The sequence below is a fragment of the Tamandua tetradactyla genome, chromosome 2, assembly GCF_023851605.1.
Source record: "Tamandua tetradactyla isolate mTamTet1 chromosome 2, mTamTet1.pri, whole genome shotgun sequence".
Classification (NCBI taxonomy): domain Eukaryota; kingdom Metazoa; phylum Chordata; class Mammalia; order Pilosa; family Myrmecophagidae; genus Tamandua; species Tamandua tetradactyla.
Window position 1 is genome coordinate 216924404 of NC_135328.1, and position 24347 is coordinate 216948750.

A 24347-nucleotide genomic window follows, 5' to 3' on the forward strand; every position below is an offset into this window, starting at 1 on the left:
AGAGTACCATTCATGTAGGATTTTTCTTTGTACATGATCAGTTTCCTTCAAACCAGTAATGATACCCTATTTTTGTAGGCCTGTCTTATTTGACAGTTATTGCAAAAGTAAGAATCTTAATGTTTGTGACATTTGTTTGTACATTTGAGTTCAATTAAAAACTATGGTAGTTGCTTTCTTTTCTTTCTGGTTCTTTAAATGGATTAAGTTTTTCGTTAAGACTTGGCAAGGGTATTTTGCTCCTTTCTCGCCTTTTAGTGAAGATTGTATTTAAGACCTCTCATTAAAGCAGGATGTGTCCTCCTTCATTAACAAAGATTTTTACATATTTTAGTAGTTAGCCATCTCCTTTATAAATATGAGGGATTTAAAAAAATTTTAGTTCTCATCCTTTTGTGACCTTTGATGTGAAGGTAGAGGCTGCTGAGAGGAGTGGTATGGCATTTACCTTGAGGTAATCTGTTGAGCCCCCCATCTGAGTTGGAAAGTATTTTATGAAGCCTTGGGGAACTTTAGAGCCTTGCCACATTGAACCATTTCATAATTAGGTACACAGAGATGATATAAATCAGAGTGGTAGCGTCATAGCCTGCAAATGGAAAAGCAATATTTGATCCCTTCCATCTTTGAATGTACTGGAACCAGAGGTAACTTTTAGGGGCTAAAATGGTTAAGTGTCCCATGAACAGGTAATCTCAGAATTCTTCATTCGCAAATGTTTATGTACACATGTTTTAAACTCTGGAGATTCAAAGATACCTAAGGCAGGGACTTTCCTCTAGGACTCAGAATACCGTCCTCACCACCATAGTTTACTATGCTTAGTTTGTCACAGTAGCAATAACTGCAAAGTTCTGTGGCATTAAAATGGAAGAAGACTCTAATTCACTGTGGATAAGCAACAAACCTTGGAGAGGAGGTGACTTTGTGCCAGGCCTTAGTGGGTAAGTTCTTTCTAGCTTATAGATCTTAATGAACAATAGGAATAACGGATAGTGTATTAATACAGTTTATATACTTACCAAAATGATTAAGATAGAGGAGAATGTATTCAGATAAGACTATGGAGTTAATGTTAAATTAAAGAATACGAGTGAATCACGTCAGTTATTCACACTGGGGAAATGAACAGATTCAAATTTGGTGCACTTTGTTTCCTGAAATAAGCAACTTTGAGTGGCAGGATCAGAGGGATGCTATAGCTTGGATTTTTACTTTAATAAAATTTGTCCATGTAATTAATTTATGTATTATTGTGATCCTAGTGGTAATTATATGTCTCCCTCTCTTCCTATCCACCTCTTTCCAGGGGCTTTTGATCATGGGTATGGTATGTACCTGTGGGCACCTAAAATCCTTTTCCTAATGCTGTTAGATTTTTCTTTTCAGAGTAAGAGGGACCATCTGCTCATGAACGTCAAATGGTACTACCGTCAATCTGAAGTTCCAGATTCTGTGTATCAGCATTTGGTTCAGGATCGACATAATGAAAATGGTAAATATTCCCTTCTGGTCTGACTCATACACTTTCTTAGTTTGGGGCAAAAACAGGTATTCATTAAATGAAGATAAACCACTATGATAAATTTTCTCTGACAAAGCTTTTTATAATGAGGACATTTCTAGCCTGTTCATTCAGTTTTCCTTCCCTGAGTTCTTTCCTTATTTTTACTTTGACATGATTGCTTCTGGACATGCATTGATAGTGCCTTCCCTTAACTTGATTTAGAGATGGGTCTTCTATGGGAATAACAGTAATTTCACTTTTCATCCCATTTTTATTCATCTAAATGGCAAACACATAACCTTTTAAACTCTGTAGGTTTGTATTTTATTTCTTTCTTTCCTTTTCAGTAATCTGAGAAAACTGAAGTGCCTCAGTTTTTTAGGTTGTGAACTTCAGCTTTCAAAGTAAATCTCTCTGAATTATGTTTTAGGAATTCAGCTTCAGAACAACTGGAAAGTCATTCAGAACAACTGATTTTTTTTTCTCGCTCTGTCATTGTAGTTTCTACTCACTAACTTTATTAACACACATTCTGCTTATACAGATGTATAACTTACTCCTTTTAGTGAACTCTTGAGAGGTACTAGGCCTCGGTTGTTACCTCCTAATGATATGAGTTGGGTTTGGTGTAGTCCCTTGTTCCAGATGAGGAAATGGAGACTTAGAGAGAGAGGCTCTGGGATTTGTCGAGACTACACATCTTCTAAATAGCAGTACTAGAGCTGGGCTCAAGCTCTGTCTGGCCTGGGTGCCTGTTCACTTTTCACTCTCCTGCAGTGCTTTTGGTGCAACGTACCAGTAGTCAAGTTTTTTTTCCTTCCTCAAAACCATCAAAAATTCTGTTAAAGCAGTTAAATTACTGCTTTAATTTAGCATTTTTAATATGGAATAATAATTTGGTTATTCTCTTTAATTGAAGCTGTGCTTTTACAGTTCTACAATATTTAATAATAGAATAAAAGGTAGAACCACAAAATATTTTAGTAGCCAACAAGCTGTGAAAATGTGATAGTTATTTCTTCTCTTTACTTCTTATTTCTTTTTGTTTAATGCATTTCTGCAAATTGGTTTAGATCCTGTTAGAATTCTGTTTTAAGGGACCTTTATGGGTCAGAAGATACTGTTGGGAGATAAGTTATAAAACGTATCATTTTATTTTTTTGGCATTCAAACCACAATATATGATTACAGTTAAGAAGTAATGGTATGTTTTAAAACTGATGTATCCCACACTCAACATACTCATCTTTTTCTTCTCTATTTCTCTTCTTTTAAGCGTAGAGTATAAAACACACCCTATAAGATGTTTTATCACTTGAAAGCAAAATATCCCCTTTATTCCTGTTATTCCTGTTAACGCCATTCCTCTTTTCTGTTTTGCACACTTGTTTATTGTGCTTTCTTTAGTGGGATGTATATACCTAAAAGAAAACTTGCAAAATTTTCCTTTGTTGTTTTAGCGAACTCAATTTTAATTTCTTCTTCATTAATTAATTGTTTTTTGACAGACTCTGGAAGAGAACTTGTCATTACTGATCCAGTTATCAAGAACCGAGAGCTCTTCATTTCTGATTATGTTGACACTTACCATGCTGCTGCTCTTAGGTAAGTCAGAGGCATGGTCTTTTGTGTGAAGAAGTCATTGAATGTGGGAGGTAAATAGTCTAATCCCTCTAGATCTCTTCTAATAGCCATTATATTAATCAGCCTGTTCTTACTGTCTGAGGTATGTGAACACTCCAGAGTTACCTCTGGATTTTGGGATTTCAGAAGTTGCCTGTATTTTAACTAATCTGTGTGGGCTTTAATACCCTTTCTATGTTATTTTGTCTTTATTTCCTGGTATTGTTTGTTGAAGTTTATAAGATGATGTGTTATGGTCTGCAATTTATTCTCTAAAGAGTCAGCTACTACCACCAGAAGAGAGAGGTGAAGAACTGGATGAAGCAATTCTGGCAACATGTAAATAATCAAGAATTTAGGCAGAGTTTTTGGGGATTTTTGTTAAATTATTCTTTCAGTTTTCTGAATATATGACAGATTTTCTACCCCAAAGCCTTAGGATGGGGTGGGAAGAATAATATACTGAAGATTTTATTCTGAAGTAAAACATAACATTACAACTTTTTTAATGTCTTAGGTAATTATGCCCCAAAGTAGTAGCACCATGACTACTTCTTACCAGCCAGCATTTTCTGCCCTTCTCAAAAAAAAAAAAAACAAACACCATTACATTCTGGCTGTTTTTTTGTGAATAAGTGGGACACTTTGGGCCTCTTAGTTGCTAGGGTTAGTAAGACAACTGATGTTCTTCCTGTGTTAATGAATATAGTTTTTAAAACATACATGTACCATCAATGAAATAATTTCACTATTACAGTGCTCAGAAAGATATTCAGCAAAGACATCTGGAATCTCTTGTGCAAGCCTACATAACTAAAGTCAGTTATCCGAGGCAAATTAGTAGTAATTTTTACTGTAAGGCAGGTTTTGGCAAACTCTTTGGGCCAAATAATAAATATTTTCAGCACCATAGGCTGTACCATCTTTGTTGCAGTTATCCAACACAGTATGCATTTGTTGATGGATTCCTATTTCCCTGCTTTTCATGCTGGTGTGGTGTGATTCTTACTGTTGCTTGCTTAGTAACCTGGCCTTGTTCCCAGCAGCAGTGTGTTTACTAGGAAAGTAGCTCTGCATTACCTATAAAATCACTTCTGATATTAACACAATTGAATGGCAGTACCCCAGGAATCTTTATTTAGTCCTTTTGTCTTTATCCAAACCAGATTACTTTAATTTAAAAATATTTGTTGGTGGTAGGGGCAGGATTAAGCTATAGCTTTTTCTTCCATCTTTCCCTTTTACTTTATGCGCCGAAACATAAACCAGTACTGCCAAAAATAAATTCAGTTTTGAGAAAGAGACAAATAATATAGTCCATATGCACACATGAAAGGGGGTCAAACAGATATAATGAAAAAAATGGAGGGCAAAAAAAAAGATTAGAAAAGACTAAATAATGTTAGTGTTTAGCACCATTCTTCTAAAAGATCAGAGGGCTCAGTTACAGGAATTCATTGTTGCTCACTGTGATTCCGAGGGGACTCTTGCCCGTTTCATTCATTTAGAAGGAAACTGATATATTTCTCTTTCAAGCTGGAGAGTTGGGCTAAGGAGGAGGAGAGAGTGCTTTGTCCTGTAACCTACCGTGAATCAAAAGGAAAATTAAATGTGCCTGTTGCTTATTGTGTCTAAGTTGTGAGAGTGTAGCATTTTCCTATCAAAACCAAGTTTATCCCCAGAAGAGACAGTGGGGCCTTCACAGTTGTGGAAATCTGCGTTAAGCTCCAATATTATTGCTTTGCTGCTATTTTTTTATTTTATTTTTTTAAATACCAAAAAACACCAAACAAACGTCAACATTCCTATTTTGATCATTCTGTTCTACATATATAATCAGTAATTCACAATATCATCACATAGTTGCATATTCATCATCATGATCATTTCTTGGAACATTTGCATCTATTCAGACAAATAAAACGAAAACTGAAAAAAATTTATACGTACCATACCCCTTACCCCTCCCTTTCATTGACTAGCATTTCAAACTAAATTTATTTTAACGTTTGTTCCCCCTATTATTTGTTTTTATTCCATGTGTTCTACTCATCTGTTGACAAGGTAGATAAAAGGAGCATCAGACACAAGGTTTTCACAATCACACAGTCACATTGTGAAAGCTCTATCATTATACAATCGTCTTCAAGAAACATGGCTACTAGAACACAGCTCTACATTTTCAGGCAGTTCCCTCCAGCTTCTCCACTACATCTTGAATAACAAGGTGATATCTACTTAATGTGTAAGAATAACCTCCAGGATAAACTCTTGACTCTGGAATCTCACAGCCATTGACAGTGTCTCATTTCACTCTTCCCCCTTTTGGTCGAGAAGGTTCTCTCAATCCCTTGATGTTAATTCTCAGCTTATTCTAGGGTTTTTATCAGTCCCTTGATGCTGAGTCTCAGCTCATTCCAGGATTTCTGTCCCACGTTACCAGGAAGGTCCACACCCCTGGGTTTGCTGCTATTTTTAAATCCTTGCCTTGTTTCTTCCTCATCCCTACTTTTCAAACCAAGTTTCTACAATTGCTTATTTTTTTAATTTCATTGCATTTATCAGTATAACTATTTGGTAAAGTTAGTAGCATTGATAGAGAATTTTTCAATTCTTCTTTTTCTGAGTTAATTATTTTTGGCTGATGCAGTGATAAAATAGAAAGAGTACTGGATTGACATTAGACACTTCATTGTGCATCCTGGCTCTACTACATATCTTTAAATTTGTTAACCTTTGAACCCTTCTTTAATAGGGTTATTCAAGATCACATGACAGAACCTACATCAGTAAGATAAGGTATAGAAAAGTGCTTTGCAAAAGTGTCTTGCATTTAGTGCTGAGTCATACTTAGTATCAGAGTAGTTCTTTCTTTGTTCATTGAATTTGAATTAAGTTCTTAAAAATGCAAAAGAAGAAGAGAAAAAGTGAAATTAAGTTTAATTCTGAGCTTAGTTTTTGACAGTATGATTACTCAGTATCCACCCATTTTATTTCTTTGTGGACTATTGAATTGGGTGGATGGGTTATTGGGGTACTCAGATTACTTCTGGTATGGGGAGAAAAGTTTAGCTCAGGGAGCCATTTATTAAGTGCTCTGAGAGTTAGCAAATATACCTGGAATTTGCAATTTGTTAGCTATGTTATTTGTTCCCTAGAGTGGAGGGTAATGCTTTATTGATGATAAAACCACCTAGAGTTAATGCTTTGTGGCTGGACTGAGAACATACAATGTAAGCAGACGTGTTCGAGTTTAGTACACTCGTAACAGATTATTATCGAATATTTATTGTGGGCTTGAATCTGTGGAGGGCAACACATGAAATCATAAAAGCCTTGATCAAATAATCACTTGGATATAAAATATCCTAGGGTAAGTCAGGTTACCAGCTATCATCTTACCTAGTAATTCATATTATAGGAAGATGTTTTAAGTGAATTTCCTGGAAGGCCAGGGCCAGGAAGCCATGATTTAGCTTTTCAGAACTTTCCATCCTGACTTACTTGATATCCTTACCTTGTTACAGGTAGTTAGAATCGTATGTGTGTTAGGGAAACATGTTAATTACATCTGTGTACAATTCCCCAAACATTCCTTAGTGTTTAAAATATGCCTTAATTCCTACCAGTTCCCTAAAGAGTTTATTGATGCTTCATAGATCTTACTTTTGTGGCTTAAGAGTCATTTCTTGGTTCTAATCTATAATTGTTTATATATGTGAAATAACTTTGACTTACAGCATTTTTGTTTTGCTTATACATGGTTAGTATTTCATTGGGTACATGTCAATTCATTTATTTATTTGGTCATCATTTAACACATTATTGAGCTACTAGCAGGTAAAGGGCTCTGTATTAAACTGCTAGGAACACCTACTTGGATAAGATACCTTGTCTGCCCTCGAATACGACATAGGCCCTTTTCGTTAGCTTTTTATTTGGAGCTTACTTTTTTTTGCATGGGCAGGCTCCAGGAATCAAACCCGGGTCCCCGCATGGCAGACAAAAATTCTGCCGTTATTGGTATAATACCATTGGACTAAAAAACACTAACTGAATTTCACTTACATCCTTTTTTTGTTCCCAGTTTCCATTTGGGATCCCACATTACATTTAGTTGTGATTTCTCTTTGATCTCCTGCAATGTTTAACACTTTCTCAGTATTTTAACTTGTCTGTCATGACCTTGACACTTTTAAAGATTATTGATCAATTATTTTGCCAAATGTCTCACATTTTAGGCTTGCCTGGTGTTTCCACATGATTGGATTGAAGTTATGCATTTGGGGCAAGAATACCACAGAAATTATGTAACGATGAGTACTTAATATCAGGTTCATGATGTTGACATGTCTTATTTCTGGTGATGTTGACCATGACCTCTTGGTTAAAACTGTTTCTTCCATGTTTCTCCACTGTAAAGTATCTTTTCTCCCATAGTTATTCATTAATTATGGAGAGATTAAGTTGAGATTATGCAAAATTGTGTTTCACTGACTAATTTTAGCTTTAGCTTCCCTCAGTGGATCTCATCTGCAACAGTTGTATCCTTGGTGCTTACCTACTGGGAATTTTATCTAATATTTTCATTTGTGTTGTTCTAATTGCTCCGGCTTTGGCCATTAGGAGAAAGTTCAGGTGGGTTTAACCTCTTTTGACCAGGCTCCACCTTTTTTTTTTTTTAGCACTTATTGTTGGGCTCTACAAATTGCTGTAGGCTCATCTTGTATTTTCCCTGCCTTATCCCTGGAATCAGCCATTCTTCAAGGAGACTTGGCTTCTTTTAATGAAAAGTGGTGTTTAAAAACTGTGATGGTTACGTACACATGTCAGCTTGGCAAGGTGGTGCCCGGTTGACTGGTAAGAAGCAGAGCCTTAATCATCACTGCATGGAGATTTCATGACTTGTTAATAAACCAGAAGGCTGGTTTATTAAATCATCAATTAGCTGATTGCATCTGCGGCTGATTACATCTACAGTCAATTGGGCAATGAGAAAATCATATTAGTTGAAGACTTTTATGGGAGAAGAGAGATTGTTCTTCTTCAACCAGTTAGCCTCTCCTAGAGAGTTCACAGTGACCTTCATCAGAGGTAGCGGTCTGCCCTATGGAGTTTGGACTCATGCATCCCCACAGTTGCATGAGACACTTTTATAAAATCTCATATTTACAGATATCTTTGGTTGATTCTGTTTCTCTAGAGAACCCTTACTAATACAGAAACCAAGATCTGGATATTAGATGTGGTTGTTACTACTGGATATATATTTGTATACACATACACTAACCTAAGTTATATGAACATCTCTCTGTCGTTTTTTTGTCTATCAAAAACAGTGAGGTAATACTGATAACTCAGATTCCAGTGTAACACCACAAGGTTCATTTTATTCTTCCCCTACCCTTATTTGTAATTTTTTCTCCAACAGTGAGAAATTAAATTCTAATTGTTTAAAATATATTGTTTTTGTTTGTTCAGTTCTAGAATATACGAATATTAGTTTCAGAATTTGTAACCCATATCCTTTTGAGAAATACTTTTATCAGTTGTATTTTTGTCTTTTGTGGTATTTAGGCAAGATACTGTTTTCTAAATTCCTGTTCTTTGACACACCCCCTAAGTATGATTGCTTATTTGCTAGCGTTTTGTATTCCATTTCTGATTCTTCCTTTGTCGATTATGACCTCTTTATTTTTGAGATTTCTGAGGCTTTGTGGAGTGTTGCTGTGACTCTGAGGGTCAGAGCTATACAGAAGATATTCTCTTCAACCTTACTATCATGTTCTTCCCATTTCCCCATGTTCCCTCCTCTCACCTACCCGCCTCTTATAGGAAACTGACCATTTGACTTCCTGGTTTAGCCTTCCTGTACATTCTTTTCACACATGAGCAAATACAGGTATATTTTTCTAATAACCTTCCTATTTTATGTGAAGCGTAGCATATTGCGCTTTGGTACTTTGCTTATTAACTTACTGGTTATGTTTTAGAATTGTTCCATATTAATTCTCCAGATCCCAGCGGAATCTTCTTCATTGTTTTATATAGCTACATTATACTCTGTTGTGTAGATGTATCATAATTTATTCAACTACCCTCTCGTTTATGGATATTTAGATAGTTTCTAGGATGTTAGAGTTATAAATCATGCTGTGATGACTATCCTTGTGCATATGTATTTTCCTATTATTGGGTGTGTGTTTTCAGGGTGTGGGAGTAAGATTGCTGGAGTAAAAGGTTTATGTGTTTGTAGTTTGTTAGCTATTGTCAGATTTCCCTTCAGAAGGCACATGTCAATTTGCATTACCTCCAACAATGTATGAGACTGCCTGTTTCCCCAGTAGAATATATTCTTATTTAATTTTTGCCAATCTGACAGGTGAGAAATGGTGTTTCAGGGTTATTTTAATTTATTTTGCTAACATTGAGTGAGTTTGAGCAGTCTTTCATTTGTTCAAGGGACATTATTGTGTCTCTCTTTGTAAATTGTCCTTTCCCCATTTTTCTGTTGGGTTTTTATCTTTTCCTCTCTCTTTCTGAAAGTTTTTTTTTATCATGTAAGACTTTTTTTACTTTTCTTTATCAATCTTTCTGTCATTGCCTCTGGATTTTAAGTCATAATAAAAGGTTTTGCCCTATAGGACATCTTAAGAGGAACTCTGCCCACTTGATCCTTTATTACTTCAGTGAGTTAAATGCCATATTTATCACATACTATTTTCCATGTGTATTTTGGGACTAATTCTGAGCTTTCTGTTCCCTTTTTTGGGTCTGTTTGCCTATATATATGTCAGTACCACATTTCTAATTATAGAGACTTCATACTAAGTTTTAATATCTGATGAAGCTAGTTCTCTCCCCTTTTCAGTTGTTTTTCCAAGTGAACCTAAGTATTAGCTGTTAACCTTAGTACTGACTTTTCCACAGAACCTTTGGTATTTTTATTAACTGTTAATGTTCCATAAAATAGTTTGTTGATATTTTTGTTGGAATTGCAGTGAATTTATAAATTAGCCTATGGAGACATTACAGGTTGAGTATTTCTGTCCAGTAACAGGGATGTTTTCCCACGTGTTCAAGTTAGCGTTTGTGTCTTTCAGGAGTGTTCTGAAATTCTTACCAGTTTTGTAGACTTTTATTTTTACATTCAAATTATAAATGTAAATTTAAAACCTGAAAGTTTAAAATTTCCTAACAACTCCTGGATCTAAGAGGACATACGAGCTGAAATTTTTAAGGAATTTTTTTAAATGACAGTAAAAATACTGTATAGTAGAATACTGTATAGCATGCCTTTAAATCAGTGATCAAAGGAAAATTAATTGTGCTAAATACATCAATAAAATGAAAAAATAAAATTAAGTGGATTAAATACCCAACTCAAAGTAGAAAAGGAACAACAAATGAAAAAAAGCACAAAGAAGGTAATAAGAGACATAGAAGAAGCTAATGATGAGAAAAAATATTAGCTGTAGTTAATCAAAATCTATTTTTTAAATTCTACCACCACATTAAAAAAAAAAAACACATTATGATCAAGTGGAATTTATTCCAGGAATGTGAGGTTGGTTAAATATTAGAGACTCTCTATTAATATTATATACCGTATCAATAAATCTAAGTGGAAAAACATAATATTATCTCTGTGAAAGTCTTGACAAAAATCAGCACCTGTTAATGATTTTTCTAAAAACCCTTAAGAAAATAAGAGTTGAGAAGCACATTCTTTTTTTGATAAATAGAAACATTTAATAATTAATAAATAACACAGAATGCATATAATCAGCAAAATACTCAGATAATTAAAGTTACATTTTAAAAAGCAATATTTGATTATGTAAAATTTAATGTAGGAGAAGTAGCATAACTGAACTTAAGAATCCATAGGAACAAAATTTTTTATTTAATAAAAGGTACAAAGCACAATGTCCAAAATGCAGGAATATTTAAAAATTTCTGTAAAAAGAGAAGCACATTTTCAGACAGATACAGTAAGTTATTTAAAAAGAAAGCTGTCTCAGACTACAGAAAGATTCTTGATGCCATACCTAGGTTATCTATGTCCCCAAATGATGACATTTATGCTAACTTAGGCAAATCCTTATACCTTAATGGGTATATAATGTGAGCACACCAATCAAAGTCAGTGACCACACTGCTTAAATGGCAATAATTTAAAGCTGTTGGATTTTTAAAAAATTTGTTTATTAATTAAAAAAAAAGAAACAAAATAAAACAGCATACATAATCAGTAATTCACAATATCATCACCTAGTTGCATATTCATCATTTCTTAGAACATTTGCATTAATTCAGAAAAAGAAATAAAACGAACACAGGAAAGAAAAAAAAAGATTATACCTATCATACCCCTTACCCCTTGCCTTCATTGATCACTAGCATTTCAAACTAAATTTATTTTAACATTTGTTCCCCGTATTATTTATTTTTATTTCATATGTTCTACTCATCTGTTGACAAGGTAGATAAAAGGAGCATCAGACACAAGGTTTTCACAATCACACAGTCACATTGTTACAGCTGTATCATTATTCAGTCATCCTCAAGAAACATGGCTACTGGAACACAGCTCTGCATTTTCAGGCAGTTCCCTCCAGCCTCTCCATTACATCTTGAATAACAAGATGATATCTACTTGATGCATAAGAATAACCTCCAGGATAACCTCTCGACTCTGTTTGGAATCTCTCAGCCACTGACACTTTGTCTCATTTCCCTCTTCCCCCTTTTGGTCGAGAAGGTTTTCTCAATCCCTTGATGCTAGGTCTCAGCTCATTCTAGGGTTTTTCTTAATCCCTTGATGCTGCGTCTCCGCTCATCCCAAGATCTCTGTCCCATGTTGCCGGGAAGGCCCACACCCCTGGGAGTCATGTCCCACGTACAGAGGGGTAGGGTGGTGAGACTGCTCGTTGTGTTGCCTGGAGAGAGGGGCCACATCTGAGCAACAAAAGAGGCTCTCTTGGGGGTGACTCATAGGCCTAAATTTTAAGTAGACTTGACCTATCCTTTGTGGGGTTAAGTTTCATATGAACAAACCCCAAGACTGGGCGCTCTGCCTATAGCTTTGGTTGTCCACACTGTTTGTGAGAATATCAAGAATTCAACTTGGGGAAGTTGAATTTCTCCCCGTTCTCACCACTCCCCGAAGGGGGCTTTGCAGGTACTTTTCCACTCACTGATCAAATAACTCTGGGATTCATTGGGGCATCACTCTGGACAAACCAACAAAATCTCATGTCCTACCTGAGATTCCAAGTACTTATGGCGTTCAGTCAAACTAACTACACAAGTTATATTAGGAAATGCAGTAGTCAAAATATAAATTTTGTAACAAATAAACATTTTTTGCTTTAGTCTCACACAGAAGGTGACATTTTAAAATATTAATTACCATCTATTTTCAGTACCCTGCAATAATGACATTCCTTTGTTCTTCCTCATGCAAAAACATTTTTTAAATTATACCTTGTACATTTCACTATTATTATACACTCTAGGCATCCCTAGATTATACCATCTCAATCTTTAACATCTATCTTTCTGATTTCAATATGTCCCCAGCCCTCCTCCCTCTATCATTCTCACATGCAGCTTCATTCAGTGTTTAAACATAATTATATTACAGTTAGGTAGTATTGTGCTGTCCATTTCTGAATTTTTGTATCCAGTCCTGTTGCACAGTCTGTATCCCTTCAGCTCCAATTGCCCATTATCTTACCCTATTTCTATCTCCTGATGGTCTCTGTTACAAACAAAATATTCCAAGTTTATTCACTAATGTCAGTTCATATCAGTGAGACCATACAGTATTTGTCCTTTAGTTTTGGCTACTCTCACTCAGCATAATGTTCTCAAGGTCCATCCATGTTGGAAGTTATGAACATACTTCATAAGTTTATTCTGTCTTTTTTTTAAACATGGGCAGGCACTGGGAAATCGAACCTGGGTCCTCTGGCATGGCAGGCAAGCATTCTTGCCTGCTGAGCCACCATGGCCCGCCCTATTCTGTCTTCAAGTTGCATAATATTCCATCATATGTATGTACCACAGTTTGTTTAGCCACTCCTCTGTTGATGGACATTTTGGCTGCTTCCATCTCCTGGCAATTGTAAATAATGCTGGATAAACATTGGTGTGCAAATGTCCGTTTGTGTCTTTGCCCTTAAGTCCTCTGAGTAGATACCTAGCAATGGTATTGCTGGGTCATATGGCAATTCTATATTCAGCTTTTTGAGGAACCGCCAAACTGCCTTCCACAGTCGTTGCACCATTTGACATTCCCACCAACAGTGAATAAGTGTGCCTCTTTCTCCACATTCTCTTCAGCACTTCTCATTTTCTGTTTTGTTGATAATGGCCATTCAGGTGGGTGTGAGATGATATCTCATTGAGGTTTTGATTTGCATTTCTCTAATGGCCAGGGACATTGAGGATCTCTTCATGTGCTTTTTGGCCATTTGTATTTCCTCTTCTGAGAAGTGTCTGTTCAACTCTTTTTCCCATTTTGTAATTGGATTGGCTGTCTTTTTGTTGCTGAGTTGAACAATCTCTTTATAAATTCTGGATACTAGACCTTTATCTGATATGTCGTTTCCAAATATTGTCTCCCATTGTGTAGGCTGTCTTTCTACTTTCTTGATGAAGTTCTTTGATGCACAAAAGTGTTTAATTTTGAGGAGCTCCCATTTATTTATTTATTTCTTCAGTGCTCTTGCTTTAGGTATAAGGTCTATAAAATCACCTCCAATTATAAGATTTATAAGATATTTCCCTACATTTTCCTCTAACTGTTTTGTGGTCTTAGACCTGATGTTTAGATCTTTGATCCACTTAGAGTTAACTTTTGTATAGGGTGTGAGATATGGGTCCTCTTTCATTCTTTTGCATATGGATATCCAGTTCTCTAGGCACCATTTATTGAAGAGACTGTTCTGTCCCAGGTGAGTTGGCTTGACTGCCTTATCAAAGATCAAATGTCCATAGATGAGAGGGTCTATATCTGAACACTCTATTCCATTCCGTTGGTCAATATATCTGTGTTTATGCCAGTACCATGCTGTTTTGACCACTGTGGCTTCATAATATGCCTTAAAGTCAGGGAGCGTGAGACCTCCAGCTTCATTTTTTTTGCCTCAAGATACTTTTAGCAGTTCAGGGCACCCTGCCCTTCCAGATAAATTTGCTTATTGGTTTTTCTATTTCTGAAAAGTAAGTTGTTGGGATTTTGATTGGTATTGCGTTGAATCTGTGAATCAATTTAGGTATAATTGACATCTTAACTATATTTAGTCTTCTAATCCATGAACACGGTATGCCCTTCCATCTATTTAGGTCTTCTGTGGTTTCTTTTAACAGTTCCTTGTAGTTTTCTTTGTATAGGTCTTTTGTCTCTTTAGTTAAATTTATTCCTAAGTATTTTATTCTTTTAGTTGCAATTGTAAATGGAATTCGTTTCTTGATTTTTCCCTCAGATTGTTCATTACTAGTGTATAGAAACACTACAGATTTTTGAATGTTGATCTTGTAACCTGCCACTTTGCTGTACTCATTTATTAGCTCTAGTAGTTTTGCTGTGGATTTTTCAGGGTTTTCGACATTTAGTATCATATCTTCTGCAAACAGTGAGAGTTTTACTTCTTCCTTTCCAATTTTGATGCCTTGTATTTCTTTTTCTTGTCTAATTGCTCTGGCTAGAACCTCCAACACGATGTTGAATAACAGTGGTGATAGTGGACATCCTTGTCTTGTTCCTGATCTTAGGGGGAAAGTTTTCAGTTTTTCCCCATTGAGGACGATATTAGCTGTGGGTTTTTCATATATTCCCTTTATCATTTTAAGGAAGTTCCCTTCTATTCGTATCATTTGAAGTGTTTTCAACAGGAAAGGATGTTGAATTTTGTCAAATGCCTTCTCTGCATCAAATGAGATGATCTTGTGATTCTTCTTCTTTGATTTGTTGATATGCTGTATTACAGTAATTGATTTTCTTATGTTGAACTATCCTTGCATACCTGGGATGAATCCTACTTGGTCATGATGTATAATTCTTTTAATGTGTTGCTGGATTCGATTTGCTAGAATTTTGTTGAGGATTTTTGCATCTATATTCATTAGAGAGATTGGTCTGTAGTTTTCTTTTTTTGTAATATCTTTGCCTGGTTTTGGTATGAGGGTGATGCTGGCTTCATAGAATGAATTATGTAGCTTTCCCTCCACTTCAGTTTTTTTGGAGAGTTTGAGCAGGATTGGTACTAATTCTTTCTGGAATGTTTGGTAGAATTCACATGTGAAGCCGTCTGGTCCTGGACTTTTCTTTTTCGGAAGCTTTTGAATGACTGATTCAATTTCTTTACTTGTGATTGGTTTGTTGAGGTCATCTATTTCTTCTTGAGTCAAAGTTGGTTGTTCATGCTTTTCTATTAAGTTGTTCATTTCATTTACATTGATGTATTTATTAGCATAAAGTTGTTCATAGTATCCTGTCATTACTCTCTTTATTTCTGTGGGGTCAGTGATTATGTCTCCTCTTCCATTTTTGATATTATTTATTTGCATTCTCTCTCTCCTTGTTTTTGTCAGTCTTGTTAAGGGTCCATCAATCTTACTGATTTTCTCATAAAACCAGCTTCTGATTTTATTGATTTTCTCAATTGTTTTCATGTTCTCAATTTCATTTATTTCTGTTCTAATCTTCATTATTTCTTTCCTTTTGCTCACTTTGGGTTTAGTTTGCTGTTCTTTCTCTGCTTCTTCCAAGTGAAGAGGTAATTTCTTAATTTTTGCCCTTTCTTCTTTCTTGATATAGGCATTTAAGGCAATAAATTTCCCTTTTAGCACTGCCTTTGCTGCATCCTATAAGTTTTGATATGTTGTGTTTTCCTTTTCATTTGCCCCGAGATATTTACTGATTTCTCTTGTAATTTCTTCCTTGACCTACTCGTTGTTTAAGAGTGTGTTGTTCAGCCTCTACATATTTGTGAATTTTCTGGCGCTTTGCCTATTATTGATTTCCAACTTCATTCCCTTATGATCTGAGAAAGTGTTTTGTATGATTTCAATCTTTTTAAATTTGTTGAGGCTTGCTTTGTGACCCAGCATATGGTCTATCTTTGAGAATGATCCATGAGCACTTGAGAAAAAGGTGTATCCTGCTGTTGTGGGTGTAATGTCCTATAAATGTCTGTTAAGTCTAGCTCATTTCTTGTAATATTCAAATTCTCTGTTTCTTTATTGATCCTCTGTCTAGATGTTCTGTCCATTGATGAGGGTGGGGAATTGAAGTCTCCAACTATTATTGTAGATGTGTCTATTTCCCTTTTCAGTGTTTGCAGTGTTTGCCTCATGTATTTTGGGGCTTTCTGGTTCTGTGCATAAATATTTATGATTGTTATGTCTTCATGTTGAATTATTCCTTTTATTAGTACATACTATCCTTTGTCTCTTTTAATTGTTTTAAATTTGAAGTCTAATATGTTGAATATTAGTATAGCTACTCCTGCTCTTTTCTGGTTGTTATTTGCAGGAAATATCTTTTCCCAGCCTTTCACTTTCAACCTATGTTTATCTTTGGGTCTAAGATATGTTTCCTGTAGACAGTATGTAGAAGGATCTTGTTTTTTTTAATCCATTCTGCCAGTCTGTGTCTTTTGATTGGGGAGTTCAATCCATTTACATTTAGTGTTATTACTGTTTGGGTAGTACTTTCCTCTACCATTTTGCCTTTTGTATTTTGTATGTCATATGTAGTTTTCCTTCTTTCTACACTCTTCTCCATACCTCTCTCTCTGTCTTTTCGTTTCTGTCTCTAGTGCTCCCTTTAGTATTTCTTGCAGAGCTGGTCTCTTGGTCACAAATTCTCTCAGTGACTTTTTGTCTGAAAATGTTTTAATTTCTCCCTCATTTTTGAAGGACAATTTTGCTGGATATAGCATTCTTGATTGGCAGTTTTTCTCTTTTAGTAATTTAAATATATCATCCCACTGTCTTCTCGCCTCTATGGTTTCTGCTGAGAAATCTACACATAGTCGTATTGGGTTTCCCTTGTGGATTGCTTTTCTCTTGCTGCTTTCAAGATCCTCTCTTTCTCCTTGAGCTCTGACATTCTGACTAGTAAGTGTGTTGAAGAACATCTGTTTGAATCTATTCTCTTTTGGGTGCTCTGCACTTCTTGTATCTGTCATTTTAGTTCTTTCATAAGAGTTGGAAAATTTTCAGTGATAATTTCTGCCATTAGTTTTTCTCTTCCTTTTTCCTTCTCTTCTCCTTCCGGGACCCCCACAACACGTATATTTGTGTGCTTCATATTATCATTCAGTTCCTTGAGTCCCTGCTCATATTTTTCCATTTTTTTTCCTATAGTTTCTGTATCTTGTTGGATTTTAGATGTTCCATCCTCCAGTTTACTAATTCTAACCTCTGTCTCTTGAAATCTACCATTGTAGGTTTCCATTGTTTTTTTTTTCATCTCTTCTACTGTATCTTTCATCTCCATAAGTTCCGTGATTTGTTTTTGCAGACTTTCCATTTCTTCTTTTTTTTCGTTCCTTGCCTTCTTCATATCTTCCCTGAATTCATTGATTTGGTTTTCCATGTCTGTTCGTATATTCTGAATTAATTGTTTCAGCTCTTCTGTCTCATTTGAACTGGTTTGTTCCTTTGACTGGGCCATATTTTCAATTTTCCTAGTGTGATTTGTTATTTTTTGCTGGAGTTTAGACATTTAATTACCTTAATTAGTTTATTCTGGTGATTGCTTTCACTTCTCTTACCTAGGGTTTTCATGCTAGATGAATTTGTTTTCTATCTGTTCTTTGACCTTCAGTTCAGCTTTTTCTGGACCTCTAGCTTAGGTTTGTTTAACGGAGAATAATTTTTCAGTTCTTGTTTTCTTGTTTCTTGCCCTGCTTGTATGGTGCCTTTTCCCTCCCCACCCTTAGGAGGATCTACGTAGGTATTATAGACTCGACCTGGGTTTTCATGGACTAAACTGGCCTCCTGTCAGGGGCAAGGAGTCACCTGCGTCAGTTTTCCCTGAGGTTGAGACCCAGCAGGTTAAAACACTTTCCTGTGAAGTCTCTGGGCTCTGTTTTTCTTATCCTGCCCAGTATGTGGCGCGTCTGCCTGTGGGTCGCACCAGCAAAAGATGTTGCTGCACTTTTAACTTGGAAACACTCTTCCTGCTGGGGACTTGTTGGAGAGGGAGGAGAGGTTGTAGGCTGGTTTTAATGGCTTCAAATTGCCAAGCCCTGTGGTCTGAATTCTTTGAGGGAGGGATTCCACCTGAGTTGGGCTCCACCCCTCTCCTGGGGAAGGCACAGGTGGGAGACAGCCCTGAAAACAGCCCGTTTCTGCCTATGCCTGGGGCAGTTGCAGCCTGAGAAATCCCGCCGCTGAATCCAGAGGCTGCCAAGTCTCTGTAGAGACACAGCCACTAAAGCCTCTGTTTCCTCCCCTTTCCTCTTTTTCCATGAGCCCAATGAGCGACCTCTGCCTTGACCAGGTTTAGAGTCTCTTTCCTTTTCCTCTAGGGAGCCGCCTGTGGGAAAGGGGTGCTGGACGCCGGCCGCCACAGCTTGGGGAACTCACGGTTTTGCGGAGGCTTGCAGCCAGTCCAGCTGGTCCAGACTGGGGTACTCTGTGTGTTTGGTCACTGACGTGGCTCCGGGAGCTGTTCGGAACTGTATTTAGTAGTTGTTCTGGGGGACAAACTAAAACGCGCACATTGCTAAGCCGCCGTCTTGGTCCCTGCCCCCCAAAGCTGTTGGATTTTATCTAGTGGTAGGGTTCTTGTTAGGGGGACTATTCTAAAATATAATAAAAACTTGAGAAATACTTCTAACTGAAGGCACAAAAGTGGCTGAATTACAAAAGTTTAATGAAATGAGAATTGCTTACTTCCCTGACCATGGCTCGTGTAAAACTAAGGAAAAGCACAATCAGATATAGATTCCAACAGATCACATGCTTATAAATGTGTAAGATAAAGCACAACTTATTCCTACAAGATACTTAAAGTACCTCACAATTCACATGGATACAGTACTAACTTTCTTCCCTGTTTTGGTCACACTTTCCTATTTTCCTAAGAAGATCATTTCCTTTGTTTGGCTAAATGATAAATACTAGTTTATAATAGGAATGGGAACATCTACTATTCTACATCTAAAATTCTGCTGAATTAAAAAATAATAATTCTTTCTTAGGAGTGGTTTCTAGACGCCTATGGGCCACCCCTCTATATTTCTAAGTAAAGGTTAATTTATCTGACATATTATATTTCAGGGCAATTTATAGATTGCAGGAATGCCATTGCTAGTCTCTGGAAAACTGAACTGGAAGTTCATACATGCCACCAAGTTTGCTTGCACATGGTTTACTCTGCCTCTTTGCTCTCTCAGAACCAGCTCCAGGTAGATTTTCTGCCTTAGACTTTCTTCCATCACAGCTCTCCTCACAAATTTGGCTTGTGGAATCCATACATGCTCAGATGCGACCTCCTGGCTGGTATTACTGCATAGTTGGATGATCTTTTCCTTGAGCTCCTTCAGTGAGATTTCTAAGGGTTTGGATTTTTTGACTGTACAGCAAGGAAATTTTTCCCATTTTCCATCTCCAATATCATTTTCCACTCCTCTTTCTTTTGGTTTCTCTGTAGTTGGTTCCTCTCCCTTTTTGGATTTCTTATAGAGGCTTGATTTTTCTTTCTTTCTCAACAATTTTGTTTTGTTTCTCTGCCTCTTTTCTCTTACATCTTTCTTCTTCTCTTCTTTTTTTCTGTTCTTGCAAACATTTCTTTTCTATCTCCCTCCTCCTTCCTTCTCTTCTCGAATTCTCTGCTTTTATAATTTTCTATTTTTAATATATTCCAGAAGAGGTGTGGTGCTTCTAGCAGTGAGTTCTCTTGTCTTTGCCTCAATCTCTCCCAGAAGAGTTTCAGGATTAGCACAAGTTTTCTTTTCTTCTAGGCAGTTAAGTTTCTAAAAACTTACTGTATTCTGGATTATCTTCATTGCTTCCGGCTTTAATATCTTTTTTCTTTAGCTTCTTTTTGGATTTCTTTTGGAAAGGAGCAAATTCTACTACTGCAGGATATTCTAGGCCTTTACTGTCAATGAAGATATATTCATCAAAATGATCTCTAAAAAGAAGGACATCATCAGGATTTCTAAAATTAATGTATGCTCTTGAGTAGAGATGAGGATAAAGACAAAGGTCGGCAGTACAGAATTCAATATAATCGTGTGCAGGAAGTGGATGTAGCTACTTCTCCAACTGCTCCTTGGCGAAGTTGGGTGGAAGCCACTGGATGACCACCTTGTTTCGACTCGCCCTCTTCTCCTCGCGCGATTTTCCCGCGCCGCCCCACCATCCCCACAGCCGAAGGCGGAGGGTGGCGTCTCGGCCTGCAGCGGTGGTGACTCTCGGCGGAACTGAATCTCTGTCGCGGGTCCCCGACGTGGGGGCAAGTACCGGTGGCTTCTCCGTTCCCCTGGAGCTCCGAGCAGCAGCAGCTGCCCCGGAGCCTCCGGCACCACCGGCCACCTCTTTCTCCGATTGCATCTCACATTCACTTCCGAGCCGCCCCCTCCTCCCCCCAACTGAGAAATATATTCTTAATATGATAAATGGTATATATACCTTAGCCCTAAAGCTAGTATCCTATTTAATGGAGAACCACTAGCATTGCCATTGAAATTAGAAACAAGGATGCGTTATACTTCCACATTGTACGACCCAGTGCAATTAGAGGCATAAGAAAGAGTAAAAGAAGCTTTCTCTTTTTGTAGATAATAGATTGTGTGCCTGGAAAATCTCAGAGAATCAATTATAAAACAACGCAACAATGAAATAATTCAATGCAGTAACAGGATATAAAATTAACGTGAAAATCGGGCAGTGCAGTGGTGGCTCAGTGGTAGAATTTTCTCGACTGCCATGCCAGAGACCCAGGTTCAATTCCCGGTGTCTGCCCATGCAAAATGAACAAACAAAATTAATGTGAAAATCATATGTACAATCAGTAGCTAGATGACATAATGCTAGAGAAAATTCCATTTACTATAGCTTTGTAGTAAGTTATCAGATCATGTGCTTCAGTTTCTACTGCTTTTGGCTTTCTCTAAATCGATTTTTCCCTCCCCAGTGGACATTGGCAATGTCTGGAGGCATTTTTGATTGTCATAACAGTGTGTGTGTGTGTGTGTGTGTGTGTGTGTGTGTGTGTGTGTGTGTGTGTGTGTGTGTAAGTGTAATGCTACTGGATGGTCAGGGAAGCTACTAAATGTTGTCCAATACACAGGATCAATCAGTTCCTTAAAGAAAGGAATCATTTGGTCTGGAATGTTAATAGTACTGAGAAAAGAAACCCTGCCCTAAGCTGGTTTCCAGTGCCTGTGTTTGAGTTAAGAAACATTCAGAATTGAGGCTTACTAGGCTTCTGTATCTTTAATTAATACATTAAACACTCAAGTTTAAGGTGATATAGACTAACATTTATTATTATCATTTTCTTTTTAGTAATGGATAACAATGGATACTGTTTTATGTAGCAGTGAATGTACAAAGTTTTATAGACTTGTTTTATTTGATCTTAATAGACTTAGGGGTATTATTATCCCTGTTTAATAGATAAAGGAACCTACCTCTTTCTTTTGGATTCCAGTTACATATATCTCAGAGGATGGGTAAATCAGCTGCAGAGCGAAAGTTTTGTTACTTTTTAAAAGTGCTTTTACATTCTTTTTAGTTTCCAGAAGCTCATTTTAGTTTGGTTAAATACTGAAGGGATAGGTCTTGGGCCTAGAAAGCTGATACCTAGTCTCTTTTTTCCTTTGATTAGATCTTATTACTCCAAATCAGTGCTTCCAGTATAACTTTAAGTGATGATAGAAATGTTCTCTAAATTCTACTGTCCAATATAGTAGCCACAAGCCACATGCGGCTATTTACATTTGAATTTAGGATAAAATTTAAAATTCAGTTCTCCCCAGTTGCACCAACCATGTGTTAAGCACTCGGTAGCCCTGGATTATCTTCTGATTTCTGCCTTCCAAAGGGATTTAAATAAAATCAGCAGCATTGTTATTTAATTTAAAATGTAGAAATGGTCTGAAGCCCATCTTAGCTTTTGCCTGTTATTGCAGCTTTAGTTAGTTACTTAAGCTGTTGGGAAAAAAGAAGACGTTGTTTTTAATTTCTTGGTAGAAAGTGAATGAATGTTAACCACCTTATAACCTTCAGTCAATTCCTGCCACTTTAACACCTTGCCTGCTACCTGGTGTGCGTGTTGTTAACGTGCACACTCACGTTATCCTTCTGTAAATGGAAAATCTGCTCAAGCAGTGGGAAATCACGTCTCTGGAAGCATTTTTACATGTGCTATTGATGTGAGCAGTGGCTTTTGCCTTTGGTTTCCACTTGGCACTAAAGTTACTTGCTCTGACTGCTGAGGGAGCTTGAGTTCTAAATAACCCTGCGTCCTTGGGAGCGTTGGAAATTCTTCTGTCACCCATGTATATGTTTTTGTCTGTAGCGGGAAGGTGGGCACTACTACATAGTGTTATATTTCTGGCATTTACATTTGGTATTGGAATACGTGGAAACACTGTTTTAGGAGTTCTGTGGTATTTTAGAGTTTTTAACTAGATATGGTTTAACTTTTATTGGTAGGTGGAGCTGGAAACCGTACTGCACTTTATTGCAATATTCTTGTGGAAAAGTGTTTTCCGACGTAGATCATTTAATGTTGCCTGAAATTTTTGAAACTTTTTTATACATGGAAGTCCATGTATCTCTCCATTTATCTACCTATCTATTTATCTAAATTAAAATTTCCCTGAAAAACAGTTCCAGATCAGATTATTTCTTGCTTGTTAAAAAGAAGAAAAATATTTATGGGCCAGAAGCTGAATGCTAAAGAAATATCAAATGATAACAGTTTTTCGTTTTTTATACTTTCTGCCTTATCTCCAGGTAGGAGGAAGAAAAAGCCCATTTTGTTTTGATGACTTAGAAGAATTTTAGACTAAATTTTTAAAAGGCTATTTAATTATGGTTTCGCTTTTTTCCTTTCATTTCTAGTAATTTTAATATCTTTTTCATCATATTTCTGCCCACTGCCACCCATTTATCTTCTTGGTTTAATTAATTTTACTCTGTGACTAAAATGGTGAGATAAAAGATGTTAAGTTATAAAGTTGTATAGTAAAACAGTAATGGGCATGGGAATTATCTTAACACTTTTGGGGGCTGCCCATTTTCTGATAGGTTACCAAGCAGTGGTTTGTTAGCTGTATTGTACATGCACTTTAGAGGAGCATGGAGTTATTTACTTGCTTCCCCCCATCCCTCCTCCTCCCATAGTATTTTAGTTTACAAAGAATTGAAGATATTACTAATTTTTGTTGTTGTTCATTTTCAGAGGGAAGTGTAACATCTCCCATTTTTCCGACATATTTGCTGCTAGAGAGTTTAAAGCCCGAGTGGATTCATTTTTCTACATATTAGGCTACAACCCTGAGACAAGGTAAGTGAGTCACTTGGGCCCACTTAGAGTTCCTTTGTTTTTCTCACTTGTGTATGTGCCTGCGTATGTGCATGTGTAAGCATCTAGACACTTTCTCTCCTTTCTTCTTGTCTCTGTCTCTGTCACTCTGTCTTTTCTCTATATCTGTCTCTCACTCAACTCTTAAACAGTTACTGTAGAGCTAGTAATATAATGCTCACCTTTTTTGGATACCTCTAAGAGTACTTTTTTTTTTTCAAGTTAAGCTTGAGCTTTTATGTTCTTTTTCAAAAATATGCTGTGGTCCAATAGCAAAGAAGCTGGTTGGTGGTAATATTTCAAAAGCATCTTATATTTTGAAATGTTTGTTTTGATGTATGCATTTATTGATGCCCTTATCATATCTTCCCGTTGTGCAGATGAAGTGTAGAGTCTTGAACTTGGATTTTTATGTAGGTACAATGGAGCCTACTTATTTAACTACATGATAAATAGTGGTCATATTGTACATATTAAGTTGAATTAGTGTATTGGCAAAATAGCTCTTGTGTTGTAAATGTTCAGGTCTCAGGTTCATAACAACTGACAAAATTTATTTTTGTTAATTTTGGTTATACATCTGTTTTTACTGAATGGTTAATTTAAAATGATAGATAACTTACCTCTGTAAGCTAGAGAGGCATACAAGTT

General features: G+C 36.5%; 1 protein-coding gene and 1 pseudogene across 8 annotated transcripts in view; one reads left to right on the forward strand and one right to left on the reverse strand.

The window, feature by feature from the left end:
* Positions 1 to 24347, forward strand: part of RERE (arginine-glutamic acid dipeptide repeats) — a 636739-nt gene that overhangs the window by 357391 nt on the left and 255001 nt on the right. For all 8 annotated transcript variants that reach the window (XM_077151415.1, XM_077151419.1, XM_077151416.1 and 5 more), the window contains 3 exons: positions 1390 to 1495; positions 3016 to 3112; positions 23574 to 23678. In XM_077151415.1, coding sequence (XP_077007530.1) covers positions 1390 to 1495; positions 3016 to 3112; positions 23574 to 23678 — 308 coding nt within the window. The remainder of the gene's footprint in view (positions 1 to 1389; positions 1496 to 3015; positions 3113 to 23573; positions 23679 to 24347) is intronic.
* LOC143655192 (regulator of nonsense transcripts 3A pseudogene) lies at positions 19432 to 20713 on the reverse strand (annotated as a pseudogene).